General features: G+C 36.1%; 1 protein-coding gene across 30 annotated transcripts in view; it reads left to right on the top strand.

Moving 5' to 3' along the window:
• The window catches only part of PLEKHA5 (pleckstrin homology domain containing A5), a 242712-nt gene that overhangs the window by 3197 nt on the left and 224097 nt on the right, over nt 1-15418 (top strand). The window contains exon 4 of one of the 30 annotated variants that reach the window (XM_025455273.3): nt 14788-15206. The exons of 24 other annotated variants lie outside the window; for them this stretch is intronic. In XM_025455273.3, the coding sequence (XP_025311058.1) occupies nt 14788-14833 (46 nt within the window). In that variant the 3' untranslated portion in view covers nt 14834-15206. 5 more of the 30 variants (XM_035707580.2, XM_025455269.3, XM_025455271.3 and 2 more) reach the window with 5 other exon arrangements.

Below are 15418 nucleotides of genomic sequence, written 5' to 3'. Positions count from 1 at the left end.
ACATTTTTTTTTCTTTTAAAGTGAATTCTGTTTGAATTCTGTTCATGTGTATTTTGACCAGAAGAAGCAAAAGTGACGTGAAGCTAGGTGACAGTTGGATGAACAATGACAGAGCTGAAAGTAAAAACAAAGAAACACTAATTATTTCACAAATGTCTTTTGGAGCATTGTAATTTGCTTAGTTTATTTAAATATATCTAGGTCTTTACAATACAAATATTTTGTGGTGGTTTGTGATTGAATAAAAGCCTTTCACTAGAGCTTACAAAAAAGAGATGACCAGTCTTGATTTTTAATTCTATAGAACATTGAACTAATTTCTATTCAATGTTCATTTTTATTTTTTTAAGATTGTTTTTATTTATTCATGAGAGACAGAGAGAGAGAGAGAGAGACAGGCAGAGAGACAGGCAGAGGGAGAAGCAGGCTCCATGCAGGGAGCCTGACCTGGGACTCGATCCCTGGTTTCCAGGATCACGCCCTGGGCTGAAGGCGGCGCTAAACCGCTGAGCCACCGGGGCTGTCCTCAACGTTCATTTGGTAGTACTTGGAGACAAATACAGTACTTGTTGTCAACAGTATGTAGGAAACTTGTTTTACCCCTCAAGGGGAAATTAAAGGTGGTTTTCATCTTTGTTTTAAATTAGAAACTACTTACTTAAGAGCTTTTTTTGTTGTTGTTTTGAAATTTTTTGATTAATTTTAAGGAACTGAGGCTTGGAAGAGAACACTTAAATACAAGATTTGGTTTAGATGTCAATAATTTATTAATTGATAACATACCTAGCTAAAGTCACCTTTATTTCATCGGGCCCTGTAAGGTATTTTACTGAGTGTTATTTTTAAGATCACACCATAATTCCATTAAATTATAATTACTTGGATGGTTTTAAAATTTTTCAGAATGATATTTATGTAAAATGTCAGGGGATATTTATAGGTATTAGGAATGCTTCCATTTGGATGTAGAAATAGAGAAGGCAGAAGTAAGATCCAGGAATGGAGTATTTTATGATGTAGCTCTTCTCTGGGTATCTTTCAGTTACATCTTTTATTTGGAGTTTGTGCTGTACATTATTAGATGACCTAAAAAATAAAGGCATAAGTAAAGTGCGGAGTCACCAAGTCTTTTCCTGGTGGCTATTTTCATCCTGTATTAACGTGAATTTGTATTGCCATGTAAAGGGATGCTTCATTTTTTTTGGATTTGGTATTGATATCTCTGAAAGAAGTTTTTTTCGATAGGGTTCATTTATTTTTATCTGCTATAGTTTTACTGTACATGAAGCTTAGCTAATCTTACAAAATAGGAGTAACACTGTAATTCTCAATAATATTTTAATTCCTGTGAATGTGTACATTCTTAGATGAGCGTTTATATGATAGTACAAAATGTTATTCTGTGTGGGCTGAAAATGTTTTATTTCAGAACTGAGCTGTTAGGCTGAATTTTCTTTTGTTCCACTAGCCATTTTGATGAGATTTTCTTTTATGTTGACTTAAACAAATTAGATTCTTTGAGTGTCATGCCCAAGTAAGTTTCTCAGGAAAACGAGGGCAGTGTTAAGAAGGCTGTAATAATTTTATTTTAATTCTGGAGACATTTTTAAACTACTGGGTTTTAATCATGTGGTTTTACTAGACAACCAATAATTGTCTGAAAGTAGTCATAATTTATATTATGAAAATTATTTGTTCTAAAATTGAGCATGTTCTAGAAATGTCACTCATTAAACTTCTTTGAAGTAAAATGATCATTGACAAATATGTGACGTGCTAAATGTTAGGTGCTACTACTTTTCCTTTCTGGATGTTTCAGACTAATTTCTTTTAAGATTAGTTAAATCACTAACAAAGTCCATAATTTCCTAGAAATCTTTTGCTTATTGTATATGAGCAATTAGGGATGCTTTGTGATTCTCATATGACAAGGGCACTACTTTTATCTTAAACTTTGCATTTTACCAAGTGCTTTCACATACATTGTCATGTCTGAATCTCATTTTCATGGAAGTAGTCAGAAGAATTATTATTTCCATTGTCATACCACATAATAAAACAACAGGAACATGCCTTTGGAACTTATAGGCTGCAAAGACAGTAATATGAGAAACAGCAGGAACATAAACTATATTTAGAGTGTCCAGAGAAGAAAGGATAGGAGTGTGAAGTAGGAAAATGATTAATGTTGGTGGATGTATTTCTCATTGTTGTTTCTTTCTTAGATGAAGAAAGGAGGTTATTGATCAGATTATAAGAAAGGATGTAATATAGTGAACAGGGTGGGTTTTGTTCTCATGGGAAGAGGGAAGATAGGTCAATAAAAGACATGTTAGCCCTCCTGCTGTTCCTAATCTGGTGTTCCTTGGAGTCTCCCTTAGCAAGAAGAAAGACCTGAAGAACTTGAGTTGTTTATACTTTTGTTCATAAGGTACATTTAATTCTCAGATTATTTCTTTTCTGAACAAATGGTGGTTGTTCAAAATGGCACATTGCCAGAAAGAATTTATTTTTGGATAGTACTTTCGTGTTGACTATTGCGTCTCTGGGGGTAAGGGAAAAGAAAGAGGATTGGAGTGGGGATGTCAGAAGAGTTGGGCTGTTTCTTAACCTTCTTAAGACTGTGGAACTCAGTCTTCATGCCTTTAAATTAGGCTGGCTGGAAATGGCAACTTCTGAATTCCCTTTTAAAATTTCTTTGGATTTTATAATATTTTGGGAATTTGTAATAGTCTACAAAATGATGAACTTTGGGGCCAAGAAGACATGATGTGGGAAATATGGAAAGCTACTTAGCTTTCCTATCATGCCAACTATTTTAAACTTTGCATAGTTAACCACAGATGAGTGTGAAATGTATAATGTCAGAGTTGTGTGTGCCTTCTTTTTGTTGCTGCGTTTTGTGTGTTGTATACATACCTTCCTTGGGGAGCTGCTTGGAAACGGTTAATAGTGCTAATGTCAACAAAGGATCTGATCAGAGTTAAGAGTTGTATAGATTTGGGTTTTTTTTGTATGTTTGTTTTTTGGTTTTTTTTTTGGGGGGGGGAGTTGTATAGATTTGAATTGGATAATCAGTTTACTTTATATAATTTTTGAAATCAGTTCTTTAGTAAAAGTTTACAGTTAGGTAAAAGAATATATAATACAGAGAATGTATTTTACTTTAAATATATTTGTTCAAAAAATTAATATTTTAAAATGATCATAATAATAAATTTTTTCTGAGCATATTTTTCCTATATACCTTAAGCTAGCCAGCTTCAAAATTATCACCTGTATGTATAAAAATACATATATAAAGTGTTTGAATTTGATTATTGAATTTCCATATTACTTTTTAAGTTAATTCATGTTATTTATCTTTAGGAAGAATGCATAAATTATCAGTGAATTTTATAATTTATGAAATGTAGCTTTAAATATCCAAATAACTTAGTTTATGAAGTACAGAAGATCATCTTAATATATTTGAAAGTTATAAAGCTTTCTGCTTACTCTTTGAAAATACTGCTTAATGACTCTAATGATGGGTCATGGTAGCTTAAAATGGATGTGTCATTGACTATTCCTTTGTGCTTCAAAGCTTTAAGATGGTTAACTTAAAATGCCATGTAAATCTTAAAACAATGCTCTCTGAACAGTGAGAAACTTTGTTCTGATTATTTAAAGGTCATTGTCTTATGCAGCAGTATTGGGAATCAAAAAAAGTCTTCACAGGGTAATAAATGTAGAATGTAAATTTTGTGAGGTTATATTTTCATATTGCTTTTTTTCTTGACTTAAAATTTTAAGTTCTAAAACTTGAACTTTTTCTTAGATATGCAAATAGAGCAGTGTTTGATTTTTGATTAATGAAGTTTCATTTCAGTATCTGCAATAGCTGGATCTAATGTGTGCTTAGAATTTCAAACTAACCTGCAGTGAAGAGAATTCTGGTTTGACATAGCCATTTAAAGTTGCAAGTGAGGAAAAAAAATATTTCTTCTAGATTATCACAATTTGAACCATGAGCAAAGATAGGGAATGTAACATAACTGCCATGAAGCATCTTAGAATATATTACTACGTATTTGATATTTAAAATTTTGGGGTACGTTAATACTATATTCTAATTGGATATAGCAATATAAGGCTTCAGAACAATTCATGGATCTTATATTTCTTTTTTATATTCATAAGAGTTTCAGACTATAATATGTGATTCTTAGGTGTGTGAAGCAGTTTATACTAATTCATTAGGTACAACACAACTATGAATTATGGTTTCAACCTTTAAGGAGTCTGTAACACGAGAAAACAGGCAGTGTGTTAAAAGAGGGAGATGGTAGGGGAAACATGGACTTACTTAGTACTAGGTCCTTTAGCGTAGCATTAATGAAAGTGGGTTGCCTGGGACTACAGGTATCATTTCATAGGAACAGGTTAGGTTAGTGGGCCAGCCTACAAATAAAAACTTGTTTAACCCCCTAAAAATCTTGTGACTAGTATTATATTAACAGGGTCTTACTATTTGGTCATTCATTTACAGCCATTCAGGAGTACTTAGTAAATGATGGGTACCGTTCAGGTGCTCTGCAGTACAATGGGGAGACTCTTGTCTTCCTGGAGTCTGTACTCTAGTAATAGAAACAGACGTTAACACAAAAAATGAGACAAACATGTAATTTAAAAATAGTGTCTTCTTAAAGGAAAAGTAGAGTGTTCTGTGACAGATTAAGAAAGTTTCCATGAAGAATTGCATTTAGTTTCAAGATTGGGAAGCTGGGACTTCCAGTTTTAGTGAATTTTATCGTGGAATCCCATTGTCTTTCTTTTCAGCCAGGACCAGGCCTGTTTAGTGTCTCTTTGTGGTTTCTGTATGTGGCTTAATGTGTAGCATCCAGTCAGTCTCTAAATAAGTGGTGTCGATGACAATGATGTTGGCTTCTAGTCTTTGGAGGAGTTAATTGGGACAGAGTGTAAGAGGCTTTCACGCAACTCAGGTTGTTGCATTTTGAGAACTTTTTGCATTTTCAATTTTTTTCCCCCTTAAGGTGGTTGACCTTTAGTTTTTCTTATTCTCAAAGCTCTTGTATGTATTTAGGAAGGAGCAAAAGTGAGGAGTAGAAAAATACTAAAAATATAAAATATAGAATATAAAATAGAAAAAAAAAAGAAGAATGAGAGTTGGAGGTCCTGGAGACTGGCCAGATGTAAACATCCCTGTAGAGGCACCTTTATCTTTATATGAAAAATAAAAGATTTAGCATTTGTTAATGCATGCACCTCTCCTGTGACCTTTTTAATTTAATTTTCTATAATAGATAAGTGTAAGTTGGGGTTAAATGTGAAAAGTTAGCATGTGTATGTGTATATTGGAGTTAAGGGGCACTTGGGTGGCTTAGTTGATTAAGGACCTGCCTTTGGCTCAAGCCCCACATTAGGCTCCCAGCTCAGTAGGGTGTCTGCTTCTCCCTCCCCCTCCAATCTTTTCCCTGCTCGTTCTCTCTCTTTCTCTCAAATAAATAAGAAATGATACCATACGATACTTTGATACTTTGTCAGATGGTATCCTGAAAAAGCCAAGGAGGAAGAGGCAAATTAAGCTGGGTGGTCCTGCAAGGCTTGAAGGAAGATGTAGGAATTGGGCTAGACTTGCGAATGTAGTTGGAATTCTGATGGGTATTGATATAAATGACTGGTTGGATAAATTCATGGAGGTGGGAATGTGTATAATATGTGTGATGACTAGTGAGAACTACCATGCTGGTGAGTAATGTTAACACAGAAAATGCTAGGATACTGTTTGCAGCTGCATTGTGCCTGGCTTTCGAATGTCAGGCTGAGATTTTTATTTTCTAGTTTGCCATGGCAGATACATTTTGGTATAGCAGTAATAGTGCAAAGTGAAAGTTTTAAGAGAGAGATTTTAATAAGGCAGGATGGGTTAGAAAGGGGGAAACCTGGAATCAAGGAGACTAGTTCTGGATCTCTTGCTGTAATAATCTGAGAGTTAGTTGCTTGTACCAAGTTGCTAGTAGCAGGAATGGAAAGCAAGGAGGTCATTGATCAAAGATATTAAAGAGAGGTTGACAAGCTTTAGGAGTCTTGCTGAGCTAGGAGGTTGACAGAGAAAGAGGTCAAAAGCTTTTCAAAGCCTTTGTGTCTGAGTGTCTATAACAATGATTGGTACCCTTGACCAGAATAAGGGAGTTGGTGGTGTGGGGAAGCTCTAGATGGAAGCGTTAATCATGAGTTGGTCTTTGAGGTAGTTGAGAGGACATAGCATTTTAGGTAGCTAAAATTGGTCTTTCCGGGCTAGCCCCGGTGGCTCAGCGGTTTAGCGCCGCCTTCAGCCCAGGGCATGATCCTGGAGACCCGGGATCGAGTCCCACGTCAGGCTCCCTGCATGGAGCCTGCTTCTCCCTCTGCCTGTGTCTCTGCCTCTCTCTCTCTCTCTCTACCTCATGAGTAAATAAATAAAATCTTTTAAATAAATAAATAAATAAATAAATAAATAAATCGGTCTTTCCAATCAATCAATCAATAAATAAATGATAAAATTGGTCTTTCCAAAGGAAAGACAACATCATCTTCTGTTTCTTCCTCACAAACAAGAAACATAACCTGTTCTCCCTTTAAAATCTAATCTCAATTACCTAGTTGACTAGACTATACATGTATATACATCTGAGCTGGAAATACTGTATTCATTCATCCAGTTACTCATTCAGCAAATACTTATTGGGTATTTACTGTATGCCAGGTGCTGTTGGCTTTGTAAAGGACAGACATGGGCCTTGCACATAAGGAGCATACTCTTATTTTGTAAAAAAAGACCATAATAAAATAATCACATGTACATAGTCGTAGACTGTGATAAACTTTGTGAAGTATGCATCATTCTTTGACTAGATATATTGAGTGGACTTGGACCAATATGGGGGTTCCTGGAAGAGGACTTTCTCATAAACATGAGAAATAAGGCTGCCTGCAAAAGTTCAGTGGTGAAATTCCCAGAGTGGATCAGAGCAAAGCAGCACAAAATCATCTGAAGAATGAAGAATAAATAGCATCTTGGGCTTGAGACTGGACCATAGCCTGAGTGAAAGTTTTGCCATATCTAAAAACTTGGGGTGGGATTGGTATGTTATGGAAATTGAGTGAAAGAAGAAAAACTGCAGGAGGAAGTTACCCTCCACCAAATAATAGAGGGCAAGTTTTCACCACCTGGTTTTGATCATTATTTTAGTCCCAGTGGCAAGGTCTTCCAATCACTTGTTCATGGGTATATTCTTCCTTCTGATTCTCTTCAACACATTTTGAATTCCTAAATGTACCTTAGTGACTAAGATCTGTCACTAAACAAAATAGACCAGAAAACTATCCTTCTGGGGAGTGGAATGGGGGTGGGGGACAATATCAAAATAAGCCTTAGTAATAAGTAGATTTTATAGTATGTAATAATATGCAAATGCTGTAAGAAAAAAATAGAGCAGGGCATGTTGTATTGGGAGAGGAATGATGAGGAATGAGTATGGGAAGAAAGGAGTTGAAATCAGAGAAGTTAACAAGTTGGACTGTTTGGGGGTCTCATTGGTTGGTTTAATTGGCTGTTACTTAGGGAAATAGGGTGCCACTGCAGATCTGAATAGAGGAGGCACATGATCCAGTTTCACCCTTTGAAAGAGTCACTAACTGCTGTGTTATGAGGAGATTTTGGAGAGCTAACAGAGCCCTTCCAGAGTAAGTTCTGGTCCCCGTTAGATTCTCTCCTTATATTTTTCCTTCTTGGTATTTAACAAAATTATGATTGAATATTGAATTGTATGATTACCATGTTTTTTTTTAAGCTGCCAGTGATTATCAGTTACCATTGATTTAATAGCAGTTTTTCAGGAAGGAAAAGAGAGCGCCATAACCATATTAAATAAACCTCCATTCTTATCAGAAACAGTATATTTAAAAAGTATGTGTTAGAAAAAAAAAAGTATGTGTTAGAATCGAGGCAACACTTGTTTAATACCTGTTTGTTCACACTCTGTGTGGTAGGTATGCTTCATGAAAAGCACTCTTGATCATTGCTGTATTTTTAGTCCCTTGGCCTAAGCCTTTCTCATAGTAGTTCCTCAATAAATATTTGTTGATTGAATAAACTTTGATGATGACAGTCAACTTGATTCCGTGCTCTTCAGAAATCTTATAATATGCCTCCTTGTGAAATTTAGAAATCTCTCCATATGACATTTATCTATCCCAACATGAATTAATAAATCATCTGTTTCTTGAGTTTGGTTTATGTGATTTTTTGTGAGACAGAAAGGATCTATTTTGAGGCCTGCTTGTTGACCTAATCCGTGATGAAGCCAAGATAATGTAGGGACTTAAGAGGCCTCTTTGAAGGCAGCTGAAATCTAGATCTTGCCATTAACCGTAGCTTTTCCGTTTAAAAACTTTCACACTTCAGGCCAGGCTCATGTGGCTTCTAAAGAGGAAGGGAGATCTTGAAGTCTATGCTGTTGTGACTTGCATGAGTATAGTAAATGTAGACCAAATCTTTAATATACTGACATCAGTGGATCCTATAGAAACCTGAGACACATAGAAAGTAGTCCTCGTGAGGTACAGATGATAGAAGTTTAGGAGTCAGTTGGGGAACTCCTTGGCCACTTAGGAGTAGCCTCTGAGCTATTTGGAAATTACTCTCTGAAGTGGCCAGTAATTTCAGAAGCACCCAACTCTGCGAAGTTGTAATAATCTTTGTTGCCTGCATCCGGAATATAATAGACAATTAATTGTTTGAAATGAAGGGCTATTATAGATTGTAAAAAAAAGCAACTCTTTACCCAAATCTAAACATCCCAGGACATTTTTCTGCTTCTCACTTGTCATCCAGTCAGGATTCTTATTGTTGCAAATGTCAGTGACCCAAAACCAGTAGTATAAGCAAAAGCAGTCTGTTTTCCACTTTAATTCCAGGACTGATACAAATGAATTCTTTAAGGCTCTTACCTTTTGTCACTATAGAAGGCTTCTTTCCACTTAATTAGAAAAATTATGCCTCAGCCCCAAATTATACTCTTGTAGTTGTTTAACCCAAAAAGTAAGGTTTCTTCTCTATTCCCAAATAAAAAAAAATCTTGGACAGAACTTTGACCACCTTGGATCACATGCCCATTTGCTCAAGTAAAGACTGGCCCTCCGGTCTTCAGTAATTTTGTGTCCTTGGCTGCAGCCAAAATTACTATTGGCAAGCCTTCCAGAAACCATGTGATTAGAGAGAAAGTCCAGTTCACCATAGGAAACCAGAGTGTGAAAGACTACAAGATCAGAGGGCTGCTCCTCCTCCCTTTAATATAGTGCAAAGTGCTCAGAGCTGGGAAAGATGGTGGGCCTGAGCATCTGCAGAATTCCAAGAAATGATAGTATCATCATCAAAGAAGCTTTCTGCCGTACCTTGCAGAGGGAGTAGTTGAGAAGGTAAGCAGGATGGGTCAGGCCTAGACCTAAGAGAATGGAGTGGACGTGTTGAATTCTGAAGAAGAAACAAAAACCAAGCGTACTGGCTATTGTGAGCAAAGGAGATTGAGGAAAAATCACCCAGTCCTGTCGTGCCTAGAGAATTTCTATTAATGTTTCAGTATATATTCTTAATTGTATGTACATATTGGAGGGGTCTTATTGCTATTACTGTGCTGAATACTATTCATTAGTTATATTGTGTGTCTCCATTTTATGTATTCATTAGAAGATTCTTTAGTGACTTTGATGTTTTATGTAAATGTATAATTGTTTAATCACTTCTCTATCTTTAGATGGCTATGCTGTTTCTTTTTGCTGTGAGAAAAATCCTGTGTAACATTCTTATATTCCTGTCAATTTCTTAGACTCGGAATTATTGCGAAAGGGTGTGACCTTTTTAAAAGGTTCAGTACCTTAACATTTTGCCAAGTAGCTCTCTAGAAGATTTGTACATATTTATGTTCTCTTCTGCAGTATATGAGAGTGTATGAAAGTGCCCCCATTTCTCCATTACCTATGGAGTAAAACTCTTGATTGGACAGATGAAATTTGAAGGTAACTGATAGAAAATCTACATGACTGTCGTTAGTTATGCGGGTGATTTAGAACAGGGATTAGTCTTCCATTTATTTTCACTACATAACCAACTATCCCAAAATCTTAGTGGCTTCAAACAATAAAGATTTAGAGTTTTCTCTCCTTTCTTTGGATTGACTGGGTTTAGCTATGCCAGTCTTCTGATCTTGGTGGTATAACTGAGGTTACTCATGCAGATACATTGAGCTGGAATTTGGCTGTGCCTAGAATATCCAGTGTCTCTCTCCTCATGGCCTCTCATCACATAGTGGTTATCTAGAGTTTCTTTATAACATGGCAGCTGGCTTCTAAGGGGGAACATTCCAAGAGAGGACCCAAGCCCTAGTGCACAAGTATTTAAAAAAACCTTTGCTTACGTCATGCTCATCATGTCCTGTTGGTCAAAGCAAGTCACAAATCAAGACCAAAATCAAAAGTGGGAGAGGACTACACAAGCCTGTGAATACCAGTAAATGTGGTCATTGCAGACCATTGATATAATAGACTACCAGAGATGTAAAAAATTTACAACTAACATTGCAACTCTAATTGATTAGCAATAGCACTTTGGAGCACTGTATTCAGAAGAATTTAGAGACCAACTCCTGGATCAGTAGAAAAGTAAATTGTGATAAGCTAGTGATGTTTGTAAGGGGTTAGATGAGGGTTGGTGTAGTAGTGTATTTACCCATCCTTTAATACCTGTAAATTTATATTATAAAGCTATAAATTGAAAAAATAAAAGAAAGCATTTCATGAGCTTGCGTGTAAGCCCAAATCCTTTGAAAACATTTGGGTACTTGAGTATATTGAGTCTTAAGCTTTTGTTCAGCGTGGTTTCATTTTGACAATTAATATGGTTGGCGTGGTATAAGATATTAATGATAGCTAGCTAGCTAGCTAAATAGATGTCTCATCTATTTATGCATTTGTGTTTGTGTGGGGGGAGATTTTAAGTGCCTGAGTTGTCAGTTTGACCTCTGTATCAACTTTCTTTATTCAAGCAGTGATTATGAGGGGCAGTATTTCCAAGTAGGCATTATAGCATTCCAATGGGGACTTAAAGGAAAATGAATGTTACTGCTCTGATACAACACTGCAAAGTCTCCTTTTATACTTATCCCTCCCATCCCATACTGCACTTCCTTTTCTTTTCATTCATATGTGTGTATATACACAAAATTGAGATTGAATTTTAAAAATGAGGTTATACTATATGTACTTTTTATTTAATAAATATCTTACTCCTTTCACTTTAATAGGTATAAGTCAACACCGTTCTTTCAGTAACTACAAAATATGCTTTTGATTATTTGGCCATACTCCTTTTGTTGGACAATTAGGTTTTTAAATTTTTTTCTCAATTTCTAGAAGTCTGTAGTGAACATACTCCTACATAAAGTTTGTAGTCAGTCGCAAATATTTTTAGAAAATGTTTGTTAGATGTGGAATGGGGTTAGGCCATATATGTACTTTAGCTTTTTGATAAATAGTAAAATCCTTCTTTATACCATAAATGGGCTCTAAAAAATTCAAATTATTAAAATGCATATTTAAGATTTTAATTTTCATTAAAAAACTTTTTCGGTAAGTCCGTGGATTCACACAAAAAATAGAAACGTGATAAAAAGTGACACATTGTGCAAAGCTGACTGCATATTGAATCAGAAAGGCCCAGGTACCAGTGCATTCCATTCCTGAATGCCTTTGGGAATTGGAATTGGGCCACCTATGCTTCCAAATGAATGTTTTACTGTTTATGGTTTACAGTTAGTCTAGCTGTCTTCCAAAAAATCTTTACCATTTTACACGCACACCAAGCAGTGTATGGGATTATCCTCTCGTGTACTCTTGCCAGGATTTAGTATTAACAGATTTAATGTTTTGGCTAATCTAATGGACAAAAATGGTATCTTGTTTGAATTTGCATGTTCTTGGTTTTGGCTGTGCTTGGCATCTTTTTCTCTGTTTGTTACCAGTTTGATTGTCTTCTGTAAATTGCCTCTTCCATATATTTTTTTCTCTTTTTCTGTTCTGTTATATATTTATTTGTGTTTTTGTTGTCTGAGCCAGTTAGCTTAGTAGAGATCTCCAAACTATTTTGGTTGTGTACTCCTACAGGTAAAAAGTTTTTGGTTATACACCCCCATTATATGTGTCTTTACAAATTATGCATGTATTGCTGTCAGTTCATGTCTTACATATTAGTAAAGCTTATTTTTTCTTATCATGATTTAAAAATTAATGTACATAAGTGTGCTGAATATTTCCCACACCTCAATGGAAGTCTAGTGTGCATCCACCTAGAAAATCACAAGTTCAGAGCACAATATGATTTAGGCCCTCTATCAGCCAGTTAGATTTGCCAAGAGAAATGTGCTTCTTTCTGTGACCACAGTGTATATGTAATTTGTAACTCTATGGGCACTGAGTATTCTAGTGAAGTAGAAAGTAGCTATGCATCACACCTTGGCTCTATTACTTCTGTTAGCCATATTTGAGAAAATGTCTTTTTTTTTTTTTTTTTTGGTAAGATTTTATATATTCATTTGACAGAGAACAAGCAGGGGAACTGCAGACAGAAAGGGAGAATGGAGCAGGGAGCCTAACATGGGCTCCATTGCAGGACCCCAGGATCATGATCTGAGACAAAGGCAGACACTTAATCGACTGAGCCACCCAGGCACCCCTATTTGAGAAAATTTCTTAATCCTGTTATGTACCAATTTCTTCTTGTCTTGCCTTGTTATTTAAGCTTATGATATCATCAATTAATTTGTGTGAAGAAACTTGGAAAAACTGTAAAACAGGTATGAAATATGGGTATTTTAAAAATTTTAATTCACATGGGTATTTGTTTTGAAAGTTCATAACATTGGGTAAAAAAAAGAATACATTTCAGTGTTATTTATGCTGGGAAACAACTTAAGATGCATGACCTACTAATAGTGGTTCAAAAACATCATTTTTAGTCTTCATCCTGTGTAGATTTTAAACATCTCGATGGTAGGAACTTCACTGATACTTACTATTATGTGTAATAGTAAGTGTTAGTGATGGTGTAGTATACATTTGATAATATACATATTTGGTTTTTAAAGTGTTGTTTTCTACATAAGAAAGCCCTCTGATTTAGGAACTAGAAATCAGTTTATTTGTGAAATGCCTTGTGGCACTAAGAAAGATTTTCTTTAAAGAGTAAAGTGGCTACTGTCTAGGGCCACAGATAATAAAAGGCAGGACCTAGTTTGAATATATTCTCCAGGGGAATGAAAAATTTAAGACACCATAACATTAGGGACTCTCACATAGGTGAGTGGAACTGAATTAAAAGGAGAGAATGCTAAACGCAGTGTATGATATAGTATGCCCAGGACTGACTATGAGAAGGCAATTTTGAATGTAGATACTGCTATTTAAAAAAAAAAGATATTTTATGAATTTTTAAAAATGAATTTAGCTGTAGAATAAATTATCTGTAGAAAAGGGCAGATGAAGTATGGAGAAATAAAAGAATTGAAACCCTTGTCATTAATAAAAAGGAATTTAAAAAATGGGGACTGCAACCTGTGTAAATGTATAGGTTTGAAGTATTTAAAATGTATTAATACTCGGGCTCTGCAAAGGTACTGCTGGAAAATAGGCAGGCGCTCTCAGGCGCACAGTGCTGGCTGGCACAGGCCAAGCCCATGACCAGGAGAGGCTGGAGTAGACTGGGACTAGGAACTGTAGGCGGTGAGCCAAGCGAGGTCACATTCCTTTTGAACACTTTCCTTTCCCTCCCTCTTACTTGATTCTCAGAACAACCCCACAGGGTAGAAAGCAGGACAGGCCTAGTCCAGTTCAAATCCCTAAACCTTTTATGCTTACCCAGATGAATGGGGGGGAGGGGTGGATAGAATGTATACTTACTATATCTATTTTCCAAAACTGAGTTACTTATTAAACTCTTGGAGGAGGTAAGAGACAATAGACACACAAGAATTGAAATCCTACTGAACTTGGAAAGATAGATATATTTCTCAGAAACTATTCACAGTGAGAAATTTCTGTATTTCAGAAAAGAATGATAAATGGACAAGGAAATCAACTATTATTTTGTTTTAGAGAGGACCCCAGGTCATTTTGAACATTTACCTAATCAGATTTTTACAACATCAAGTCAGCCCCGCTATTCTAATATGAATGATTTTCAGTTCAGCTGCTATTCCTTTCTCAGTGGAGCTGCAAAAGAAAGTCTAAATGGAAAATAAGCAGTGTTAATGGTAGGGGAAGCAAAATCCTTTGATGGGGTTCTAAATCCTTTTTGTATATAACAGTTCCTGCCTGGTCTACTTTTAAAACCTCATTGCAGAAGACCCTGAAATTAAAATCTTTCACAGTTTTTGGCTTCAGTTCCTCAAAAACATGAAAAGAGAGATAAAATAGATTATCTGAGTTGAAAATAGTTAATATTTAATTAATCTTTTGTATCAGTTACTGCTATATAACAATCTAAGAATTCAGTGACTTAAAACAGTAACTACGTATTTTGTACACATCCATCTGTTGGCTTGGCAATTTACTAGCTTCTGTTGGGTTTACTCTTGTCTAAGATTAGCTGTGGGTCAGGTAGGAAACTTTGCTCATTTTGACTGGTCTAGGATCACCTTAATCTGGGATGGTGGGGATGAGTGGCTGTCTTTCACATGATCTCTCATCCTCCAGTAGGCTTGCCCAGGCTTGCCTTTGTGGTGAAGCAAGTTCCAGGTGAGCGAGCAGAGAGTTCCAGGTTTCTTGAGGCCTGGGCACAGAACTGGGACAGTGTCACTTCCACTGCTTTTTGTTGGCCAAAGGAAGTACAAGTCCAGCTCAAATTCAAGGAGTGGAGAAACATTTCCATATATATATATTTAAAGATCTTCTTTATTTGGGAGAGAGAAAGCAGGAGGGAGGGGGAGAAAGAAACTGAAGCTTACTCCATGCTGAGCACAGAACCTGGCCAGGGGCTTGATCCCCAGGACCCTGAGATCATGACCTTAGTGGAAACCAAGAGTCAGACGCTTAATGGACTGAGCCACTTAGGTGCCCCTGGACTTCATCTTTTGAGGGAAGAATTGGAAACTCTAATAGCAAGAGTTGTGGATATGGGGGTGGGTGGGGTGGGGGTGGGGGTGGGGGTGGGGGATGGAGAATTGGAGTGTTTTTGTAATTCATTCAGCACACATGCCAAAAAAATTACTAAACCCAACTGAAATTTACGTTCCTCAGTCTTAAATATGGGATTAGACTTGATCATGGTCACACCGCTGATCATGTACTTCTGAGTATATAGAAAATCAAATGGATGTGATATGTC

Source organism: Canis lupus, chromosome 27, assembly GCF_003254725.2.
Source record: "Canis lupus dingo isolate Sandy chromosome 27, ASM325472v2, whole genome shotgun sequence".
NCBI classification, from domain to species: domain Eukaryota; kingdom Metazoa; phylum Chordata; class Mammalia; order Carnivora; family Canidae; genus Canis; species Canis lupus.
This window is presented reverse-complemented; position numbering and strand designations above follow the sequence as displayed.